We start from the raw sequence: 24,195 nt of genomic DNA on the forward strand, positions 1-24,195 counted from the left end.
CATGTGATAGTCATGAGTTGTGAGATTATATTGTGATAGAATATAAAAGAGTAGTCGAAAGTGCCAAGTTTATCAGACCTTGCAACTAACACTAAAGAATTAGACTTACCAAAGAATAAGTAAGATAAAGGGGAACTTGTTCACAGAAAAAATAAAAGTTGATCCCTGCTGCAATGTGCTCATATTATGCTCACCCAAAGAATCATCCAGGCACATACAAGAAGATATTTAAATTAACACATGAATTTGATTTACAAAAAAAATAAAAAATTAATGAATAAAAGATTTTAAAATACAAACGAATTAAGAAACTTGGAAAAAGACATGAAAGGTTTGACTACAAATGTAAATGAGATCAATTAAAGAATAGTCTCCTACTTTCTGCTCCGTTTCCATTTCAAAGGAGTTTCTTAATGTTACCTCCATAAGATTTTTTCGTCTTTTCATAGAAAAGCGTACAGAGCTGAATATATACACATATGGAAAATGTCATGTTTGGGATGAGAGATCAAAATGAGCACAAATCTCATATGTAATCTCTTCGATTATCTTCACGCTTTAAAAAATGGTAACATTTAAATTTAAATAAAAAACGCTTTAGCAAATACTACATGGAAGACAGGTGGCAATCAGGAAGGAAGTATTGTCATTTCTATATATATGTCATATAAGTTACAAGAGTTTAACCAATCTTCAACTTGCTTCCCTCTCTCAAAGCCATTCCTCACGAATCAGGACAAAATATCTGACTGCAACATTCGTAAAGAGATTTTTAAATAAATATATAAAATTCTTTTCAATCATTACGAATAGCATTCAGCTTTCATGTGACAGTAGGACATAAGATGACTGCAAGTATAATGTGGTAAAGTAAGTTATATTGCATGAATAGTGAGCTGTTCACCTCAATTTCCTGATATCTGAGGCCTCCAACTCCAACCATAAATTGAGTATGTAATGAGACTTTTTCATCAATCAAAATGAATTCGTACCAATCCCAATTACATAGTAAATCAGAATGACAAACTAATGAAATGCGTTTGTGATCTATCAAACATGTAAAAAAAAAAAACTGAAGTCATTGATATATAAATATATATATATATATATATATATATATATATATATATATATATATATATATATATATATATATATATATTATATATATATATATATATATATATATATATATATATATATATTATAAAAACAAAAGCCATGAAATAATAGTGCTCAACTTTTTGATAAAAGGAGCTGTTGGTTATAATTATACTTGAAATATATATATATATATATATATATATATATATATATATATATATATATATATATATATATATATATATATATATATATATATATATATATATATATATATATATATAAACCCTTTTAAAGACTTTTAAATATATATCCATCATTCTGGGGATAATAATTGACTTAATGTAATATATAAATGAATGGCTAGGAATTAAACATATGGCCTTGGGGCATGTAATCCCTGCATTTCTTTGGTGATGACTGGTGAATGATTAGACTGTCTTGACGTCGATCCAAAACCCCGTTCTCCAAGAAGAGGGTTAGATGTAGGACAATGAACTATTCTCCTTGTTAAGTGATAGGATTCCCTCGCCTCGAGCTGAGTTAATACCATTATGACTTGTCTGAAAAGGAAAAAAAAATATATATACATTTGAAAAAGAACATGGAATGCAAATGATGCCAAAATTATTGACATAGGTTGATTAGATGCTGTTTTCCTCTCATGCCAGACTAAAAATGATTGCTTGTAATCAGAGCTTGAATTTTAAATAATTCCAAAGACAAAGTAATGAATTGAGTTCAGGGTTTTAAAAGGATTGGTCCCTTATGAGTAGGAAAAAAGAAAGGGAATTCCCAAAACCTCTGTTGACTGTTCGCCCAAAGATGAAGATACGTTAAGTGCTTTCTGGGCCACATAAACTTACTTGAACAGTATAATTTTGACTGATGAGACTTCAATATAGCTACTTTCTCATATAATGCAAGCCTTTGCATCAACAAGTGCATTGTCCACTTTACTAGCACCCAAAACCCAGTTCAAAGTCACATTAATGAGGCAGGGTCTCATCTTAAGGACCATGCCAACCTGTATGTTTATGGACAACTGGCCATTCAAGAGGCATTTTACAACCAATTGCATATAAATTATTATAGAAAAATTGAATTTCAAAAAATAAAACAATGGCCTTTTACAATGTTGAGTAAATTTTAACCAAATACTGTCAGTTTTGTAAAAAAAAAATGGAGCTACAAAATGCATTAAAACACGACCAAATAATATTTTGAAAACCTTAACATAAAATAGTAGCGCATTAACGTCATTCCTGTAATGAAGTCAAGAACAGCAATTTTCTAAGATATCACAATCCAGAAATTCATGACCGTTGTTCCTGCATTATGGACAAACAATGCAACTGCAACTTGTCAACATGGCAATGACGACATTATGGCATTTTAAAATCATATCAATTTTTGTCCTGATTATATTACATAGAAGTATAAAATAACAAAAATTGTGGAAGTTAATGATGGGTTTGGAAAAAAAAACAACTTGTATTAGTAATTACCTTTTATTTTTTTTATTTTTTTATGGTCACAACCTGTATTGGAAACTATGACAGTTCAAAGTGCCTTTAAACAAAGGCTTACTGTAATAATTACCTGTGGTAAGAAGGAACAACATCTTGTGTTTGAAGGGTGCCTCTAGTGGAGACAATGTTGGTGCTTTGTGAGCAGTCACATTCGATGAAAACAGATGACTTTGGTGTTCTATTCTCCACAACCAGAATACTTCCAGCCCACCCATTTAACAGAGTATAAGCAGTCAAACCTTGTCTGAGCTGAAAATTAACACAAAAGGTGATACAGTCCACTCCGGATTTTCGCAACTCAGTTAATTGTAACTTTCAGTTAATTGCAACATTTTACAAGAAACAGAATTAATTTTTTTTAAAGTCACTTGTTAATTGCAACACACTTCGGTTAATCACAACAAATTTTTGACCTCAAAAAGTGGCAAATTCAAGAAATCAATCAAACACAATATCATGATTAAATTTTATCATGGGTGAAATCATGACAGGCTGAAGAATCGAGAGTGAGCGGGGTTACTGTTACAGCAGTGTGTAACCACTCTATTAGAGATAAAAGAGGGCAGGGCTTTGCAGTATGGGTTTGTGATGCCATCTGTGACTATTAAAAAGGAGGCGAAGGGGTTGGGTAGAGTCTTGACAACAGGTAGATAATGACAATTGTAAAGAGGGGATGAGCGATATCCTTTGTATTGGGGTTGACAACTGTGCATAGTGACCAACGAGTTTGGTGAGAGCTATTTATCTCTCACCACGACTAATCTCTTTGACTCCCACAAATGTTGAAAATAAAAGAGTGAAAGTGAATCCAATCTGAATAAGCTGTCGGCTTGCATCAAAGCTGCTTTTGCTTGTCAAAATCTATATAGGGCTGCCATATGGTTTTTATTTCAATCAAACTTCTCAGTCTGTGGTGGACTAAGAACAATATTTACAACATGGTCTAAGTTTATCATATATGTGTAAAATGTTGCAATAGTGGACAGGAAACTCAACTTCAGTTAATTGCAAATTCGGTTAATCGCAACATTTTTTCTGATCCCAAGGTGTAGCGATTATTCAAAGTGGACCGTACTCATAAAACTGGAAATCAAGACCAGCTACCAACTTCAGTGATCAATTTTTTATTTTTTTTTTTATCTTATGTCACGAACCAAATGGAAAAAAAAAATAACAAAAGACCCTTCACATATACAAGTAAAAAAAACCCAACTTAAAATAAAAAATTGAAAGCTTTAGAAAAAACTTGAATTTTATTACTGTCTTCAAAAACAAAACACTGTTTTTCTTGCAAGTAGATTTTTATTTCTTCACAAGAAATGCAGCTTAATAATACAAAGTAAAGAAAGTCATATATCTTAATATTTGATTCTTGTCAATACATTATTTAGAAAGAAATTGCGTTAGAAGAAAATGGAAACTCAAAGCAAACCTCTTCTCTTTTGCCCTTAGATACAGACAGTTGAATGATGGCATCAGCTAGAATGTAGGGCCTTCCCTTCACACCTTCTTCTATCATGACTCTTTTAGAGCTATGAATGGACAGCACATAATTGTGGAATGGCTTCCTTTCGCTGGCATCTGAAATACAAAACTATTTTACTGAAATATCTCCACATTTAATCAAAGCACTTCAAAAAGCTCTGTGACCATTGTAGCTGTTACTAAAAACAAGTCTTTTTTCCAAGATGGGTGTGCTTTGACTGTTCATAGTTGTGAATGTTTATTGTAATGCTTATTCTATGAGTTTATGATACTATTAGTTGTGTTCTTTATATGCATTTGTTTACTCCTCTCTCTTGTTTCAGCATAATTTGATTCTCTTTACTTTTACCTTTGACATTGTATAATGGTGAGACACTCTTTCTAATTGGACGCAGTCCTAATAGTTAAGTTGGTAGAGCATTCTCCTCACAACTACAAGCAAAGGGGCAATTATCGATTAAAGTATTTAAGTCAATATTTTTTCTGTAACACCTACCCCTCTCCTTATGATTCTTAACAGATATTTTTTTAATGAAACAAGACATAGTTCCCTTATGACACATTTGAACATATTAATTAAACAATAATTATAATCCCTGATAGCTCAGTTGGTAGAGCACTCGCTTCACATGCAAAGGGACCGAGATCGATCCCAGATGCAATTGAGATTTTTTCTGACCCCCCTGTCCACCCAGCAGTGAATGGGTAGCAGAGTCTGTTAGATTTGGCAAAAAGCACTTTTGTTTTTTTTAAAAGGGTTTTCCGGTGCTTGCAACACATTAAGGTCATGTCAGCGTCAGTAAAAAGGAAGAAAATGGGAAAGTAAAAAGTTCTAGAATTAAAATTAAAACACCCAAGAAAAGGGAAGACAAAGGGGAATTGGTTCAAATAAGAAACAGATGTAGATTCCAAGAACACACAATCAAAGTACTTAGTTTGAGATCACCCACCTAAAAGTCTCATCCAGACTTGAGCACAGGTCCCCACTAAGAGGAATACACTCAAACGTTTACAAATCATATATAACATGTAAAAAAAAACATAATGCAGTGTATAACAGAGAGATGATTTACAAGTAGAAAAATATCATCTCCCAATACTGACTATACATTTGACTGTTTCCTTCTCAGCCAGGGTATCCGGCCAGAGGCAGGACAAACCAAGTTATCTCATTCCAAGACAAAGACAGAAAGCAAGTTGGAAATCAGAAATAGAGGGATAGAATACACAGTAAGTACCCCTGTCCACTATGGGAAGACAGGAACCCCACCCAGGGAAAGTCCTGTGAGATAGACTAGCGTCCTATCAAAAGGATAGCAAGTAATAGCTATTGTCCATTTCACGCTACAGAAACTGGGATAAACTCCAGCTCCATGGGCTCAATGGCTAAGGACTACTTATAATCCCTTCGGTCAAACATCAAAATAAATCTCATCTTAAAAGACTCACAAGAACGAGTGATTGTAATAGATCTTAAAATATTCAAACATGAATAAATTGTCAAATTAGGTCTTCCAAATGACTTTTTTTTTAAATAAAAAAAATAACAAGATTGTGCCTTCCTTTTCATCTTTTTTCTTCTCTTAGGTAAGGCTAATGGAAAATGCCATAAGTATTTTTTTTAAATAAATAAATCATGTGCTCTTACGTTCTTGACAATCCCACTGTTGGAAAGCCAGCGGCACAACCAGGTACTCCCCTGCCTCAAACATGTGACTCACTCCTGCAAAGCTGTGTACATCCCTCGTACTGTTGGTTATAAGCGATCCTACGGATACCTGACTGGAGTTCTGAGGGTCTGTAGTTACAACAATGCATAAGTCTAAGGGACTTTTGATGCTCTTGCCACCCCTGAGAAAAAATCAGTAATAGAAGAAATTAATATACATGAATATCAAATATTAGAAATTCACTCGGCAAGCATCTGTATAAAATGTCTTATCATTTTCTTTCTTCTTATAACTTTGACTCAAATTTTAATTCAAATTTTAAAAATACTGTATATCAAAGAAAAGTCTCTTGTCAAAAACTGAACACAATTGAAGGCAATTTTAATATCTATATAGTACAGATATTTAAAAGATACTACTGGCTCATTCGACTCTTTTCCACGTGCAAACATTGGCTATACTTACTAAAAAAAAAAGTTATGTCCTTTAAAATTTCAAAAATTAGGAAATCATTATGAGAAAAAAAAAAAAAAGAAAAATAAATACCATTTTTTCTCACAATAACATTATACCTTGAGCTTTCTTGGAAAAGACCTAATTCAACTTCTGTTGGACAAAATACAGTGAGTCGTACAGCTTGAACAGGATCACAACAATTAAAAGGGAAAAAACCAGTCACACGACTCTCGTGCCATTCTGGTAAGACTTTGCAAATATCAACACTGTCAAAGTACCTGGAAACAAAAAACAATGATTTTAAATGATGGTTGAATTATTTACATTAATTGAATGAGTAATTAAAAGAATTATTAAATAAAAATATTAAATCAGTAAAATAAGAGAGCCATCCAAAAGAAAGTGAAAGGTAAAAAAGACAGCATAATGAAGACATATTTTTCTAAGCCTCCAAACCTTGTGAACTAGAAAAGATACAATCTCATAAATAAAATAATTCAACATCAAACCGTGATACCAATCATATTATCATATATGTTAAGATTTGCCTCATATCATGGTAAGTATAATTACATTATTTTGATAATTCTAACAACAATCAACAAAAGAAAGAAGCAAGTAACTTTGAGCTACATAACGCTGACCAAAAATCGAATTCTCCCAACCACTCCAACCTAAACAGATATTTTTTGTCAATCTCACACATTTCATAAACGACATTTGACATAATAATAAATCTTTATTGTCCTCAAATAAGTGGCAATTTGTCATTTGGTTACACATTTATAACAATACAATATTGACATAGACACACTCACACAGATGCACACTAGTAACATCGTAGTCATCGAAAAAAAGGCATCAACAACAACAACATCACCATCATCATCATCACCATCATCATCATCATCACAACAACCTTCCTAATAATTTCGTTACAATCCTTCACTTTCACCATTCCCCTATAACACCATCACCATCTTCATCATACTCCATATTATATTATTTTCCTGTAACAAGCTATGAGAGGGAAAGCCTTTGGTCCTCTTCATACAATAGCAGACTCATTCATGACTAACCAATGGAATGGACTAAAAGGAATACCTCATCAAATCAGTAAACTCCATCCAGAAAACTCCTTGTTCCTGTCCAGCTGCCAAAAATCTGCTCCTTTCGGATAAAGATATCGTTTGCCAGGCTGGTGAACCATCACTCCATTTACCATTCCAAGAAAAATGACCCCATGGATTACGCAACTTGATCAACCTAAAAACAATAATTATAGATAATTAACAGGGGGCGAAGTGTCAGAGTGGTTAAGGCATTGCACTGTGACCCGGAAGGACCCGGGTTCGAGCCCCACTTCAGGCACTTTCGTTTTTTTCCTTGAGCAAGATTATTAACCCCCAATTTGCTCACTTGGACAATATGGGTGATTCCTGTTGACATCAGACATCTTGTTTGATGAGTTATCTATATTCCTTCGTGGAATGCCTAGGCGACAATGTCTTATGATGTCGTGGCAGAAAAGGCATAAAATAATAATAAAATAATTAACAATATCAAATATCAATAACATATTTCATTTAGTGCCCGTCTAAAAAAAAGTATTTGTATAATTGGACAATCTTTACCTAACAAAATTATAAATTATCATGATAAAAGGGCTGAATCATTACACTAAACATGTCATCTACATTAAAAATTTCTCTAAATAATGTTTTAAGATTTGTTTTTTCATTCAAAATCAATTTTCTGACTATGGAGAAACATAGTTGAATGATAGGGGTTTTCAGATATCTTAAATTTGGAGTCAAAACATTATCATTATAAAAAAATTAGTGACACAGGTAGAATATAAAACTTTTGAATGAGGATGTGAATGCCAAACAAAAGAGATAAAACGGTATAAATAAATAAAAATCATCTTGATAGTTTATCCAATCTCATATCTTCTGATTGTATGGCAATCACACCACAGAGATCTGGCATTATGCAGCTATGTGGTCTAGTGGTATGACACTCACCTTTGGATCGGAAGGTCCAAAAGAATTGTAATATCGCCAAACAGGCGTCATGTCTTGCCCTACATGTTAAGTATTGCTGTTGGCCAGGGACCCCTTGTAAAGCGCTTTGAGCATGTTAAGTGGATATTGCGCTATATAAAAGCTCACTTTTTTTTTTATTATCATTTATATCAAACATACCTTTACAAAAGATGCAGGTGTATTGAGTTCATCCTTTATCAACTAAAAAATATAAATAATACAGTAAAGACAAATGTGAGATCAGAGGATAAAGTTGTTCAATCGAATAAACAAAACAACTAAAATAACACCTTTTTCAGATTATCATCCAATTCTTTTCGATTCACTCACTTATTTCCCTCCAGTACTTGAACATCTAGTATGGAATAAGCATGTCTGGCACGTAAACCGACTTGATTGAACTCTGCACTGCTGGCCTTCATGTTACCACCTCCACATGAGGCACCCATCAAAAACCTGCAGATTATAATAATAATAATAATAATAATAATAATAATAATAATAATAATAATAATAATAATAATAATAATATAATAACAATAATAATAATAATAATAATAATAATAATAATAATAATAATAATAATAATGATAATAATAATAATAATAATAATAATAATAATAATAATAATAATAATAATAATAATAATAACAGTAATAATAATATTAATATGTCTTTATTATCCTCAAAATCGTGGCAATTTGTCATTTGGTTACACATTTATAACAATAGGATATTATAAAGAACATACATTACATAATATATTGACATATATATACACACTCACACATATGCACATTACAAACATCGTAGTCATTGTCACCATCATCGTTATCAACAACATCATCATTATCATCATCATCACAAAAACCTTCTTAATATTTCCATTACCATCCTCCACTTTCACCAAACTCCATATTATATTATTTTTTCCTTCACAAGCTTGTGCTTTGATATCCCTCATCAGAAAGACAAAGGTTGTGTTCTCTTTCTCTTTCTCTCTCTCTTTCAGTCTTTCCCTCTGTATTATTTTCTCTCTTCCTCACTCGTCAAACTATTAAACTCCACTACTATTTGTACTCAGACTTAACACTACCCCATCAAATAAATAAAAGATAAGTATGTAACATGAATATTGTTACACAATTTGCATTTTTACACTACACACAAAAAATTATTTATTTGACAATATTTTATTTCACAACAGAATGTCAAAAAGTAATATATGAAAATTTCATAAACAGTACGTACGTACAACAACAAAAAAGGGTGAAAAATAAATTTTTTAAAAGTCATTTTTATTTAAGTAAATTAATAACTAAGATAACAAGGAACTTCAGCATGAGATATAAGTTCACAGGCAGAGTTCCACTTTCTTTATTCTTGACAAAACTTTTCTTGAGAATACCTTGGTGCATTAAGACATTGGATGGTTTTTAAAATGTAACAATAAGATATACTTCCCTTCTTTCCAAAATACTTCAGTTATGAATTTTTTAAAAATCAGTCAATAAATAATAAATATGTTTACCGAGTAAGGTTTGAGTAACAATTTAAACTACTTTGGATAAACCCGCTGTGATCATAGAGGAGTAAAGAATAAACAGTATTATTTTGAAACACTAAAGATCAAATAAAGTAAATTTTATCCTTAAAAGTAGACATGCACAACTTACTTCATATCTCTACAACTCAAAAGTTTGGCCCATATCAAATCAGGACAAATTTCTACTCCCTTACTTGAAGCATCATCTGGCAACACAATGAAAATTAAGAAGAAAAAAATAAAACAAACAAATTGGGTAAATCTATTTTCAGATCTTTTTCTTTTCAGTTCAGTAAAAAATGTTTTTAAAAAGTTGAGTTAGAGATTTGAAACTTTACTTCCAATGGATTCCCTATTAAAAAATATTTGAATGGTCATTATCATCATTGGCACAACAACAATCATGTCTTCTAAAGAAAAACAAAAAAACAAAAAAAAAAAAACAAACAAAAAAACAAAAACAATCATGTCTTCTAAATTTAAATCAACCATCATCTGCAATTCTCATAAACAATATGTTTTTACTTTTTGAATTATTTACTCAGGCTAAGAATAGACTTTCATCCAAGGGCCATCTTCAAAACGTTAAAAAAAAAATTTTGATGGCCCCAAATTTTAAATAAACTAAAAACGCTGAGCAATAGTCTGTAAAATTTAAAACTTCTCTATCTCTGGGAAGACGGCAAATATTTGCTCTAAGGAGTTTGCTGATAGTATTTTACAAGAGAGCATGAAAAAGCCAATAACTTACTTTGTAAAGGCACACTTTCACATGGAGCTCCAGTTAAAATAGAGAGACCTTCTATACATTTTCCAGCTATAAGAGCCTCATAACTTCCATGCAATTTGGCCATTGCCTTCTCAATGAGAGGAACCCATAACTGTTTTCTTTCAGCCTGGTCAAAAATTAAATCATACACTGAGAATTTTTTAAAAAATAATCAGAATAGTAATTAACATTACTTTCAATGAATCATTCTAGAATTACAATTAAAGCACCCAAGAAAAGTAAAACAGAGGGGAACTGGAAACAAATAGGGATCAGATGTAGATTCCAAGAGCATACCACCAATGTACTTGGTTTGAGATCACCTATATGTCTCATCCGGACACAAGGACAAAATCCAACAAAGAGGAATATACTCAAATGCTTACATTATACATTCAAAATAACAAATATAATAAAACATAACAGAGAGATGATTTACAAGCAAAAACAAATCATCTCCCAAAACAATAACTATGCATTCGACAGTTTCCTTCCCAGTCAAGGACTCCGGCTAGGACCAGGACAAAACCAATTAATCTCATTCCAAGACAAAGACAGAAAACAAATTGGAAAACAGCTATAAGATGGTAGAAGACACAGTAAGTGCCACCCTTTCATCAATGAGGACATTCTCTGACCATTTGAGAGTCCATCATATGAAATGCTCATATGAAATGTCTTCCTGTTGAGATTATCAATCTTTTTTAAATACATTCCCAAGACGAATAATGTTATTGTTAACATTGAGATGCGATTACAATTAAATTGCTGTGTTTTATATCTAATGAAAACTAATGGGTTATATGATGTAAGAAATTGGGTATTAGAGGGGTATTTTTAATTAAGAATTTGACAAAGGTGGGCCAAGGTAACTACAAGATGTGTTTTTAGAAAATGACCACTGTATATCAATGGAGTTGTGCAGTCAAATGAAAAGTTTTACATTATAATGGATGTACTACTGTTCAACACAAAGAAAAATCATAGTAATGACATTCAAAATTTGAAACAAGCATTCTGTTTATTGTGTTTCCAGTGAAAAGTTAAAAAACAACAGTAATATGATTAGAACACAGCACTATTGATATCCCACACTGTTTTAAAACAAATGATTATAATCAAATCTAATTATAAACCATTGTTTTACCTTAGAGAAAACAAGTTGTCCTGATGGGTCACAAGGCAATAGGTCATCAATGATGACAGTCTTCCAAAGTCCATCCTTGCAAAGACGCACTTGGTAAACACCTTCCTCGCAAACACTGTCTGTCAATATGATATGCTCCACTAAATGACGTCTTTCTGCCAATACTGCGAGGGCACTCAAAAACCTTAAGACAAAAATAATTTAATAATAATAATAATAATAATAATAATAATAATAATAATAATAATAATAATAATAATAATTATAATAAATTACACTTAACTATATATAATTTATTATATTCATATTATCATCTAATTATATACTTATATATAATGTAAATAAAGAAGGTCAATTGAGATACCCTTTATAAATATAACTGTGACAAAGCTCTTGGTTTATAGTAAATCAATCAAAGGAGCAGCGCCACACAGTGGCATGGTCCTAACTTTGTGACCTGAAGGTATCTTGTATCTAGTTCAACACACATCCGCATCCACTGTATTCTATAGCATTGAGTAATTAACCTCGCCCTCGCTCACAGGGTGCTATCCTTACAAGGACCCAAAGTAGTTCATATCATTCAAAAAATACAATTTTTCATGTAGGAAGGTAAAGGTTTGACACACCCCCCCCCCCCCCCAAATAAAATTGTAAGGGAAAAAATCAAATCAAAAACTAAGTAAGTGCTATTAGATTAAACGAGTAGTGACTGTACAACTTCGCTTTCATAATTTTTTAAATTTCTGGCCAATATTCCACTTGATACTGATTCATTCCTTACTCTACCAGTAGATACCTTTTTCTTAAAAATACAAAATGCAATTGTTAAAAAACTAGTGTTTGTCTGTTTTAGTATCTAGATTCTACAAAGCTTAGATTCAAGCCCCCTTTTAATTTTATCTAATATATTAATCCATATAGAGGACTGACATCCCGCTAATAAAGTAACATGTTTAACTCTAAAATGGTGAATTTTTTGTTTTTTTAATATCAAAATCATAGTTTAATCCATTATTAATCTGGTTATAATTGGAGCAAAGACCAAGTCACTTCACTGTAACTGCCCACTCGATAAAAATAATAAAATGTGATTTTTCAGCTGAAGGCAAAATCAAACCTCTTAGTTATTAATTTATTTATCATCACAAACCAGCAGTTTCCAAGGATCCCTTGAGATATATCTTCAGGCAGAGGAGTACGATACACAACCCAGGGTAAGTTAAAGTCATGTCTATTGCGGACGGATATCTCATGTGGATGGCACCATCGAATCGGTATTTCGGAAAATGGCTTCTTTGGATCAGAAAACAGTGACTTTGGGGCAGGAGGAAATGAATCATCTATAAATGTTTCTCGATTCTGAGGATTGGTAAAATAGAATATGGATAAAATGGGAATATAAGTTTATAAAGTGCAGATAAATTATTCAGGCACTTACATATATATATACAAACATTTAACCACACTTAAAGAACAACAACAACAACAACAACAACAATAACAACAACAACAATAACAACAACAGCAACAAGAACAACTAAAAATATTCATCATCAATTAAGACTTCAACTGAACATTTGACAATCAATTTCCAAAGAGTTAAAAAAAATAAAGAGCTCTCATTCCTCAGGGCTGAAACAAAATATGCAATTATTATTGATACAGAAAAATGACTGTTTCTGTATCTCATTTAAAAAAAAAAAAAAAAAGAAACACTGCTATTTACTAGGCAACTCTACACTGCAACTGAAGTGTAGCATATTTCTGACTTTTCTCAAAATGTCTTGTTGACCAGTTTCCCCAATGTTATCAATTTGAGAAGAATACCATTTGGGAATGATAGAATGTGAATTTTTGTAGAATGTATTATCTTCTGTTATCTAATTGAAATGAGTATCACAGATTACTTTTCACAAATCTAATATTTGATCCAACAACCTAATTAAGGCAGAATAGCTAGGGTGAGCAGAACAAAATTCTAATGGGATGACCACTATAAAAGATGAGTTTTATTAACGGAGTGTCTACGTACACGGTAACTTTAGGCAGTTTAGTGAGCAGCAGCAGTGGGAATCAAATTGTGACCCAACTCGCCCATAAGAAAGTTATGACTGGAAATTGCCGTTTCCTTTTACTAAGTTTTAGGGGTGTTCAATTAATAAAGATGCATAACTTCGCTAGAAAAAGGAATATCGCAATTTATTGATATCATTATTTTCGTTACCAACCGGGCACCTAGCCTCAGGATCTACGTACACGGTAACAGTAACATACACAGTAACCTTGAATCTCGCCTTTAATGGGTTAAATTGTATTGTGTGATTTTTTAAAACAACACACACACACACACACATACATGGAGCTTGTATTGTAGCGGCAAACCAGTTACGGCAAACCAGTTACCGGAGCTACCGTGTACGTAAATCCTGAGGCTAGGTGCCCGGTTACCGTGTACGTAGACACTCCCTTTATTAAATCCTAATCAAAGACATACTTTATATCAGGAATTGAATTCCATGTTTTCAATGAGAGATATGTATTGAAAAGGGCATTTAACAATGGAAGAAGAAAAAAAGAAAAGTTACTTACAAATTGACAATGTTGAATAATTTGTTGCCGAAGTTCAAAGGCTTCTCTTTCTTCAATATGTCTGATATCCTCCGTCAGACAACTTTCCTGCCTCTTTAACAACTGTATGGAAGACTGACTTTTACTGCCCTCTCTATCACTACTGCTTTGTGGTTCAACTTTTGAGGAAGCAGGCTTGGATAGTCTTTTACTTTGACATGCTGTGCAAGTTAAGAAATCCTCAGGATTTATGAGGGTACACTTTTGACACTGCCAGCCTTTCAGTTCTTTCCTCGGTGTATTACAAATTGTACACACCTTTTTATCACTTTGATTTTTTAAAGTACACTTTGAACAATTCCATTCAGCGGAAGATTTAATGTTCTGAATTCTTGATCCTTGGTTAGGCCGGACAACGTAAGTTACTCGATCTTTGTTAATTTCTATAGGACTTGGTGGGGAGTTGCTGTCACGTGTTCTTTGTTTCCCAGGTTTTAATTTCCCACATGTTTGGCATGATTTAGCCCACTCAGGATTACATCTAAATGTGCAAGATGGGCAAGTCCATTCATCAGAGTCTACAACAATAGGAGTTTTTGAGCTGTTTGTTGTTGGTGGTTTACTGTCAGATTTCCCTAATCCTTTCTTATTCCTAACTCCACTAGAATCTGAACTTTCAAAAGCAGACAATGATGGAAGCCTTGAGGTTCGAGGTGATTCACACACTTGACATCTTTGCAAATGTGATGCATTCACTAAAGTACATCGTTGGCATTTCCATGACCCAACTTCCTTCTTTGTAATTAGATCTCTGTTATTTTGACTCTCATCATCCAACAGGTTTATTGAAAGTGTTCCATTTATTTGACCATTTAAATCGTCGTCGTCGTCACTAATTTCAATTGTTTGATTTCCATTTAAAAGAGTGGATGATTCTATCGACTCGTTCCTCTTTTCTTTAGATGATCTAGCAGTATTAGTGTGACATACGTCGCATCTCTGTCCATTATTAGTGTTTTTAAATGTACAGGAACTACAAGTCCATGTAATTTTTGAGTTCGATGCCATCGATTAGCATGGGAGACTGTTTAATGTTTAATTAAATAGTACACTATCAACTAGAGCGATGACTTAGACTTAGGTCTAGAGACTAGAGAGAAAAATTAAAATCAGCTAGATTTTGAATAGATTCGATGAACACCATAGTCAACACAAACCACATGGCCCTTCTTTCGTCTCGGACCAATCTCTTCGCACAGAAAACTTGCCTTCATTCAAAATAATTTGAATCAGATGTGGGCTCCTGAACATCACAACTGCACTGGCACTGGCAAGAACCCCAGAGGAGGCTATGCCGAGGTGGATAATTCTAAGGATTGTAACAACGCCTCCTAAATTAAATGTTAACGTTATCTAGATTCTGAATTTTAGAAGTAATTCAATATTTTTGTATGTTCATCAATTCATCAGTTAAAATGACATAACACAACATGTGAAGACGACAATGGTGATTTAAACGCAATGTTGACATAACGTTGTAGACTAAAAAACTTGGGTAAATAATAGGCGGGGGCGGGGGCTCAGTCCGTGGGTAGTGGGGGGGGGGGGGTCTAATGATTAAATATCGATATAATACTTATGTATTACTCAGAGACTCAAATAAAATTTTCCATTTTTATAAATACATAAGAATAATGGACTATTGATAAAGATTTTTCTATTATTTTTTTTTTTAATTTACATCATAATAATTGGAATGTGGCACTGGAGTGGGTAAAATTGTCTTAAATGTCTTAAGTCATCATCGATAATCCTAGGATCTCTAACCCGGAACAAATTCTTGACTTGAGTGGCATCTATCTCGGATTACCAAATTGGCATTTTTTCATGTAAATCCATCGATTTACCTATTTATAAATCATGGAAGTATTTTAATAGTAATAATAATAATAATAATAATAATAATAATAATAATAATAATAATAATAATAATAATAATAATAATAATAATAATAATAATAATAATAATAATAATGATAATAATAATAATGATAATAATAATAATAATAATAATAATAATAATAATAATAATAATAATAATAATAATAATAATAATAATAATGATAATAATAGTAATAATAATAGTAATAATAATAGTAATAATAATATAATAATAATATAATAATAATAATAATAATAATAATAATAATAATAATAATAATAATAATAATAATAATAATAATAATAATAATAATAATAATAATAATAATAATAATAATAACGGAACCCACTCCACGGTATCTGGGGAGCCGACTCTTAGATCATGATCAGTGTAGCTGTGTCCGTCCTGGCATTCTTTAAGGAATATGCTCCATCGTCTGCTGTGGTATCCACGTGTACACAAGCTGGTGTCAACCAGCCCCCACTTTTTCATGCTTCCAGCTGTTGTCCCAAGTTTTGCCCGTGCTCTGTTGAGTACTACCCATTCATCCATGGGGAGCTCAGTTCCGTAGGGCAGTTCTTCTACTGGGTGTCAACGGCTTCATTTGCGTGATTGTCCCACTCCCTCCACGTGGCTTGTCTGTATACATCCATGGAGCTCTTTTTAAAAATTCAGTCTACTTGTCGTTGGGTTCTGATCAAGGAGGAGATGCCTTGGGTCAATTTCGTGTTTATAGTTCTTGGCGGTAGAAGCACTGGCCCTTTCAATGTGGGGATGTGCAATGCCAGCCAGCCGATGGAGGACTGGAACTGTGGTTGGTTTCAAGTTACCGGTAATGATCCGGCAGGTATTATGTTGCGCAGGGTCAATCTTTTTGGCATGGCAGGATCTTACACACACAGGTATTCGGATGATGAATAGAAGAGGGCCAGTGCGGTTGTCCTGATTGCTTTAGGATCTGATCCCCATGCAGTGTTTGCCATTTTTCTTAGGAGGCAGTTTCTTGTGGCCATCTCTGCATTTGTTTGTTTGTTTGTTTTTTTTTTTTGTTTTTTTTTTGTGTGTGTGCTGAGAGAAGAACAGTGTGCGGACTAAAGTGACACCGAGGAACACGGAAAATGTGTTGTCGTCCAATAATATGTTCCCGTTTTAGGAAATTATCAGTTTCCTGTTGATTTGGCGGTTATTTAAATGGAAGGCCCACACTTGAGATTTTCCTGGGTTGGCATTTAGTGAGTTCTTCAAATAGAACCTAGAGTGTCTTCAGAGCATCTGTTAGTCTCTCCTCAATGGTCTTGAAATCCGAGCCTGAAACGCAAGACACAGATCATCAACATAAATAGAAACCTCCGGATGTTCTTGAACTCAGGTTGGTCCTTGGTATAAATGTAGAAAAGAAAAGGTGTAAGTGCCGTTCCTAGAGGGAGTTCGTTCCTTTTGTGATCTCCATATGCTTTTCTTCCCATCTGTTTCCACAAAAAGCGACGGTTTGACATAAGGAATTTTATAATTGCGACTACTTTTGTGTTACGAGTTACTCTTGCAACCTTTATGAGGAGTTTCATGTGACTTACCATGTCAGATCAATGAATACAGCCACTTTTATAATAATAATAATAATAATAATAATAATAATAATAATAATAATAATAATAATAATAATAATAATAATAATAACGATAATACTAAAAAAGATAATAATAGTAATAGTAATAATAGTAAAAATAATAATAATAACAATATTAATAACAATAATGATAATAATAATAATAATAATAATGATGATGATGCTGCTGCTGATGATGATGATGCTGCTGCTGCTGCTGCTGATGATGATGATGATGATGATGATGATGATGATGATAATAATGATAATAATAATAATAATAATAATAGTAATAATGATAATAATAATAATAATAATAATAATAATAATAATAATAACAATAATAATAATAATAATAATAATAATAATAATAATAATAATAATAATAATAATAAATATTATTATTATTATCATTATTATTATTATTATTATTATTATTATTATTATTATTATTATTATTATTATTATTATTATTATTATTATTATTATTATTATTATTATTATTTTTTTTTTTTTTTTTTTTTTTAATTTAATTTTATTTTATTTTTTATTTATTTATTTATTTATTTATTTATTTTTTATTTTTTTTATATTATTATTATCATCATTTTTATTATTAATAACATTATTATTTTAAAAAGCCTTGATATACTAAATTTATACAAAACTCTTTAGTGTGTCTTATTTTTATCATTTAGAATGGCATTCATTTTGAAACAAATTTATCGACAAAGAACTGAATACGACTAATGTTTGTCATCATCAAAACCAAATGCGGTTTGTTGTTTCAATATCATATTCATGTTTTAGGCATTGAAATGATAATTATCCTAGTTAGCCTTTGAAAAGAATAGATAAGATTTTAATATTATTAGACCTGAAAGTGTACAAATTTAGCAAATTGGCAACATTTCCTAAACATTTCTGGACATTGTGAAAGTCGCAACCAAAAACTCTGTCAACCACTTCCTGTTTTCCTTCGAACTGGATATCGAGACAATTTTGTGGCATTTTGTATGTGTCGCCTTTCATAAATATTGTGGTTTCATATAATTATGGCCTGTTTTTCAGTATAAAACAGAAGCCTAATGAACAAGGAGGTGAAGGGCGTCTACCAAAATGAACAACGTTGTGCATTCTGGATGGATGATCAAATCGCCTCCTGAACGTAAATTGAATGCTCCATTCAAAATATTTCGATCTGTAAGTTACTCCAGAAGATACTTAGACTTTCAGACATAAGTTTTAGTTTTGTCTTGAACAAGGAACTGATATTCGTATTTATATATTATTGGCTATTTTACAAGATATTCAAATATTTTTAAAAAAATGAATTAAACATGAAAATAGGTTGATCTGTCTTGTCTCATTCATTGTCATTGTCGTTCTCAATTACAATTCATGTCATAGTCATATAATTCATAAATTTATAAATCATTGATTTTGATAGACATCTATTGATATTGATATTGCCACATAGTAAATAGTATCATTCTTTCATCGTGTTTTTCTTCTCGGTCTCCTTTTGGTCTCCCTTGACACTTCCATAAAATATCTGTGGAACATCTCATCAAGTGAAACAAACTGAAGAAATTATAAAATTGAAATGGAAAAGTGACAAAATAATACTAATAATAATAATTGGAAGTGACTAGATGAGCAACACTTAACATAACATTAACACTAGATATTGCTCAAATAGAACGATTTCAAATGATACACCAGATATCGTTTCGGTATTTTGGCTGGTCGTCATTGTCATTAGAATAGAGACACTAAAGCTATAAAAAGGAAGACATCTGTGAGCTGTTTTGTCTGCTAATGTGCAACCGACATTTATAATAAAACAAAATAAAAGTGTGTTCATTATAGTAAAAAAAATCTTCTAAATCATCATCCATTGTGCTCTTGAGCATGTTGCCGGTCAGCTGTCTCCACGTATCATGATCCTCTGCAGTGTGTATGAAATCTGTGTTGTTTTAAAAATCATTTTTGGTCATTCTTGTTATTTCAGTATGTCATTCTCTCTCTTACTCTAGCTCTCTTTCCTTTGATCATCCCAGATGTTCCAACTTTTCTCTTTTGTGTCTCATCCACACATCCCAGAAAACATGACTGCCTCTTTCTCATGCAATGATGGTATCTATCAATATTCTTCCTTTTCTCATCTTTGCTAGCATTTCCTCGTTTGTATACTTGTTTGTCCATGATAGCCTCAACATTCTTCTAAACATCCACATTTTAAATGCCTCTGTCCTCCTAGTACATCCTTTGTCAAGCGTCCACGTTTCACAACCGTATAAAAGGGAACTTATAATTATAACATTTGTTTCCACTATGTTCATTCTGGTCTTCAACTTCAGATTGTTGTTTGACACAACTGGTTGCATTTTAATTTTATGAAGCACATTTTTTTCCTATTGCTATTCTTTGTTTTATATCCTCTATGTCTTGTGCATCATGGGTAATGATAGTGCCTAAATATTTAAATCTCTTTACTTGTTTGATGGACTCTCCTTTATTTGACAAGTGAAAAGTTATGTTGTGATTCTTTGAGACCACCATGCATTCGGTTCTCTTAACATTTAATTTCAGGCCCATCTCTTCACCTTTGCTCATCAGATATCTAAAATTTTCTGCACATTTTCTGGAAAGTATGCCATCAGAGTACCATCATATGCGTATCTTATGCTATTCATTTTCTGCCCCCCTAGGATGGCATCTTTCATATCTACAATTTCTTTGAATATTAGTTCACTGACATGTTAAAAACGCCCGGTGATAAGACGCAACCTTGTCTTCCTCCCTTCTCAATGTAGTTAAAGAAGTCTGATGTTTCTTCTAAATACTATTTAAAATAGACATGTGTGGTTAATAAGCTCCACAAGTCGGGTGGATCTGAAACATAGTGGTTAAAAGTAAAAGCTGTTTGACTCTGAACTTGAAGGTTCTGGGTTCAGTTTCCAATGGGGACATCTTTTTCCCCCCTCTTGTTTGTCATCTAAAAAGATAAAAAAATAAAAGAAAAGAAAATTTATAATAATATTCCACAGTGGATATATTTCAGTGCATAACTGTCATGGTCCTTACTTGTGACTTTATAAATATAAGTTGTTGAATATAGCCATTTTGTGGAAAATTGGTCCTTGTAGCTGCTGGTACTGTTACATCCATCCTCAAAATTTTGACCCTATTGTAAGGAGAATTGTCTCTTGTAAAAATGTGAAGATAAAATTGAATGTTATTCTTACATTTGAAAGAAGTTGTTATCTAACTATCATAAATACATTTTTCTATCTTTTTCTGTCTGTCCGTCTCTGTCTATCTCTTTCTCTCTCTCTCTCTCTCTCTCTCTCTCTCTCTCTCTCTCTCTCTCTCTCTCTCTCTCTCTCTCTCTCTCTCTCTCTCTCTCTCTCTGTCTCTCTCTGTTTATGCATGCACATGTATGTATATATGTCTTTGTGTCTCGGCTAATTTACTATTGAATGAGATAAGAGTATAGATGGAGGGCTGGATAGATTGATTGATTGATAGATAGATAGATAGTAATATAGAAATATAGAGAGATAGAAATAGAAAGAAAAATATATACTTGTATATATATGTTTAAGCATCTTCGTAGCCTTTGGGAGAATTTTTACGTAAAATGTAGACTAATTTGTATGACCACAACACTTTACATCATGATTTTAGGACCTTCTTGGTGAAGAATTAAATGAATTTTGAATATCAAGTGTCATGGCAGCTTTAACAATTGAATTCTTTTAGTTGAAAAAAAATCCATTGTGAAATTTATTTTTAAGGATTAAAATCGTTTGTTGTTGAAAATAAATGTTTTTCATTGTGCATCTTGTATCGATATAATAACACCAGTTTTGTTGGAGTTTTAACAAAGATATGTGTGTTATAGCAGAAGTTTTGAAGATTTATTTGGTATGCAACACATTGTAGTCATCAAATCATTCAAATGTGTAGTGCTTGGTTTATTAAAGCAAAAAATGTCTGACATTCAAACGTCGAGCTCACTTCACTGCAGTTCCGATAACAGCAGGATACAGGTAGTGAATAGAGTTGCTTTCACCACGGTAGTGCACTTCAGGGTTACTTACTTACTTACTTATCCGAACCAGCGACCACCTGAGCTCTAGCCCTTCGGTCTTGTGCCATGACGTAGAAGTTAGATGTCTTTTGTAGTTGTTCCAGGTGACTATAAAGTGTGTTACTGATGCTTGGATTTGGTGGGAGGAATGCACTTCAGGGTTAAGTGGGTTAATTAATGGGAAAGGCCAATTTAAGTTATACATTGTTGACAAACACCTTGAATAGGATGTGACTTGTTGGTCACTTATTTGAAACCCTTAAGTGAGCTTGGGCTGAACTGCAGTGACCTATTATCTCATAAAAAAGTGATAATAGTTTCTAACTAGGACGGAACGTTGGTGTTTGACTTTTTTGCTTCCCATTGCATCCCAAATCTGCACACCTTCTCTTTAATCTCATTTATTTGATTTAATTATATATAGCAATTTGTATTTGAAAACATGTTTAAAAAGATACACATGTTTGGAAAATTGAAGGATGCAAGTTTTTTAATATGCTTCATTTTGTTTATATGGAATTATTTTAGTGTTTGTTTGAAAATTTAGAGTTATACATATGCAATATTTCAAAATTTACAAACATTCTTTGATTCATTTAATTCAGTGCGAAGAAAGACTTTAATTGTAAAGGATATAAATCAATGATGGATATGAATGATATTGCGGCTTTAAGGTTATTATAATCTGAAGTGTGTATTTTGTTTTTCAACAATGCCTTAAGCGTGTGTATACTAACTGGGAAAGACCAATATAAATGATACATTGTTGACAAACACCTTGAATAGGATGTGACTTGTTGGTCACTTATTTGAAACCCTTTTTGCTGAAACCCATTACCCTTGATTTTGATGGATTGAAATTTCATTTTCACTTTAAACAACACAAAGAAGAATGTGAATATGTTGTTCCATTGGCTACTCATTAAGCATTCAACACTACTTATCATCTCGTGTGATATAGTAAGAAAACAGCAAAACAAAACAAAAAGAATCCCACTTGTCCGCTAAGGGTTTGAATACGTTAAAAAGTGTGTAATGATATTCAGAGCTCTTACTGTATTTATGGACAATAAAGATCTATATTATTATAATTATTGTATTAATATTATTGTTATTATTATTATATTGATTATTATTATTATTATTATTATTATTATTATTATTATTATTATTATTATTATTATTATTATTATTATTATTACTACTATTATTATTATTACTATTATTATTATTATTATTATTATTATTATTATTATTATTATTATTATTATTATTATTATTATTATTATTATTATTATTATTATTATTATTATTATTATTATAGGTGGTTAATAGTCAAGACAATCTGTGTATAAATTGTTATGTGGTGGTAGTTGATGGCTTCGATTTTTCTTTTCTCTGCTCTTTTAACTTGTTCGGCAATGGTTTAAGTTATGTCTTATTTTTCAGGCATTCCATTCCCATAACTGCTATTTTCCTTTCTCTTTAAAAAAATTTTTTTATCAGTGATGATAATTTTCCACGGAATTCTGGTATTCTAGGTTTTTTTTCAGAAATTTTCCGCTGATTTTGCCATGTCAAACTTGTCGGATATGTGGTTGTTCCACCGAAAAATCACCATTATGTCTTATGTCATTTTTGACATTGTTCTAGGTTGCATGAATTTTGGTGACACTCCCATATTTATGACGTCAGCCTAGACAGACTGGCACCAAATGTCTAAAGGGACACTTGGAGGGCCTTGGGTGACAAAATGGTCGAAAACGATCATCTTTTTTTTTTACTCTGTAGCTGTAGTATGATGGTAGAACATTTGGCAATTTTATAAGTTATAATAAATGCGATTTTGGTTTGTTTTCCCTTTTTTCTATCTTTCCCTCTTTTTTTCCTTTGTTCTTTTATTCTATATTTGTTTATGGTATTCATTATGAATTCCTTTTATTTGATAACAATTCATGAAGAATTCTTACAGAGCTCTCTCTCTCTCCCTCCCTCTCTCTCTCTCTCTCTCTCTCTCTCTCTCTCTCTCTCTCTCTCTCTCTCTCTCTCTCTCTCTCTCTCTCTCTCTCGTGTGTGTGTGTGTGTGTGTGTGTGTGTGTGTGTGTGTGTGTGTGTTTACCATTATCCATATTTCCATCTCAGCCACTCTTCTATATTCTCTCCTATCTTCATGTGTTGTTCATAGAAATCACTTGGTCATAGAGAGATATAAGGCAGTAA

At 32.1% G+C, this 24,195-nt stretch overlaps 2 protein-coding genes across 6 annotated transcripts in view; one reads left to right on the top strand and one right to left on the bottom strand.

Moving 5' to 3' along the window:
- Window positions 1-1,387: 1,387 nt before the first annotated feature.
- LOC144971484 (calpain-15-like) lies at window positions 1,388-15,885 on the bottom strand. Of its 2 annotated transcripts, XM_078912437.1 has the most exons (12): window positions 14,350-15,885; window positions 12,911-13,119; window positions 11,758-11,941; window positions 10,593-10,737; window positions 9,972-10,047; window positions 8,626-8,751; window positions 7,352-7,513; window positions 6,364-6,525; window positions 5,770-5,972; window positions 4,069-4,217; window positions 2,707-2,885; window positions 1,388-1,667 (listed from the first exon to the last, which is right to left on the bottom strand). In XM_078912437.1, the coding sequence occupies exons 1-12, from the start codon at window positions 15,394-15,396 to the stop codon at window positions 1,475-1,477; spliced, it is 2,835 nt and encodes a 944-aa protein (XP_078768563.1). In that variant the 5' UTR covers window positions 15,397-15,885; the 3' UTR covers window positions 1,388-1,474. The 2 variants fall into 2 exon arrangements, 1 of the variants encoding a protein (XP_078768563.1); XR_013645142.1 differs by lacking the exons at window positions 1,388-1,667; window positions 2,707-2,885 and having other exon boundaries at window positions 2,989-4,633; window positions 5,392-5,972.
- Window positions 15,886-18,833: 2,948 nt separating this feature from the next.
- Window positions 18,834-24,195, top strand: part of LOC144971485 (uncharacterized) — a 26,979-nt gene continuing 21,617 nt past the window's right edge. For 3 of the 4 annotated variants that reach the window (XM_078912439.1, XM_078912441.1, XM_078912442.1), the window contains exon 1: window positions 18,834-19,079. In XM_078912439.1, coding sequence (XP_078768565.1) covers window positions 18,996-19,079 — 84 coding nt within the window. In that variant the 5' untranslated portion in view covers window positions 18,834-18,995. The remainder of the gene's footprint in view (window positions 19,080-24,195) is intronic. The other variant, XM_078912440.1, reaches the window with a different exon arrangement.

The sequence above is a fragment of the Berghia stephanieae genome, chromosome 4 (assembly GCF_034508935.2).
Source record: "Berghia stephanieae isolate SIO BIC M18660-M18661 chromosome 4, UCSD_Bste_1.3, whole genome shotgun sequence".
Taxonomy (NCBI): Eukaryota; Metazoa; Mollusca; class Gastropoda; order Nudibranchia; family Aeolidiidae; genus Berghia; species Berghia stephanieae.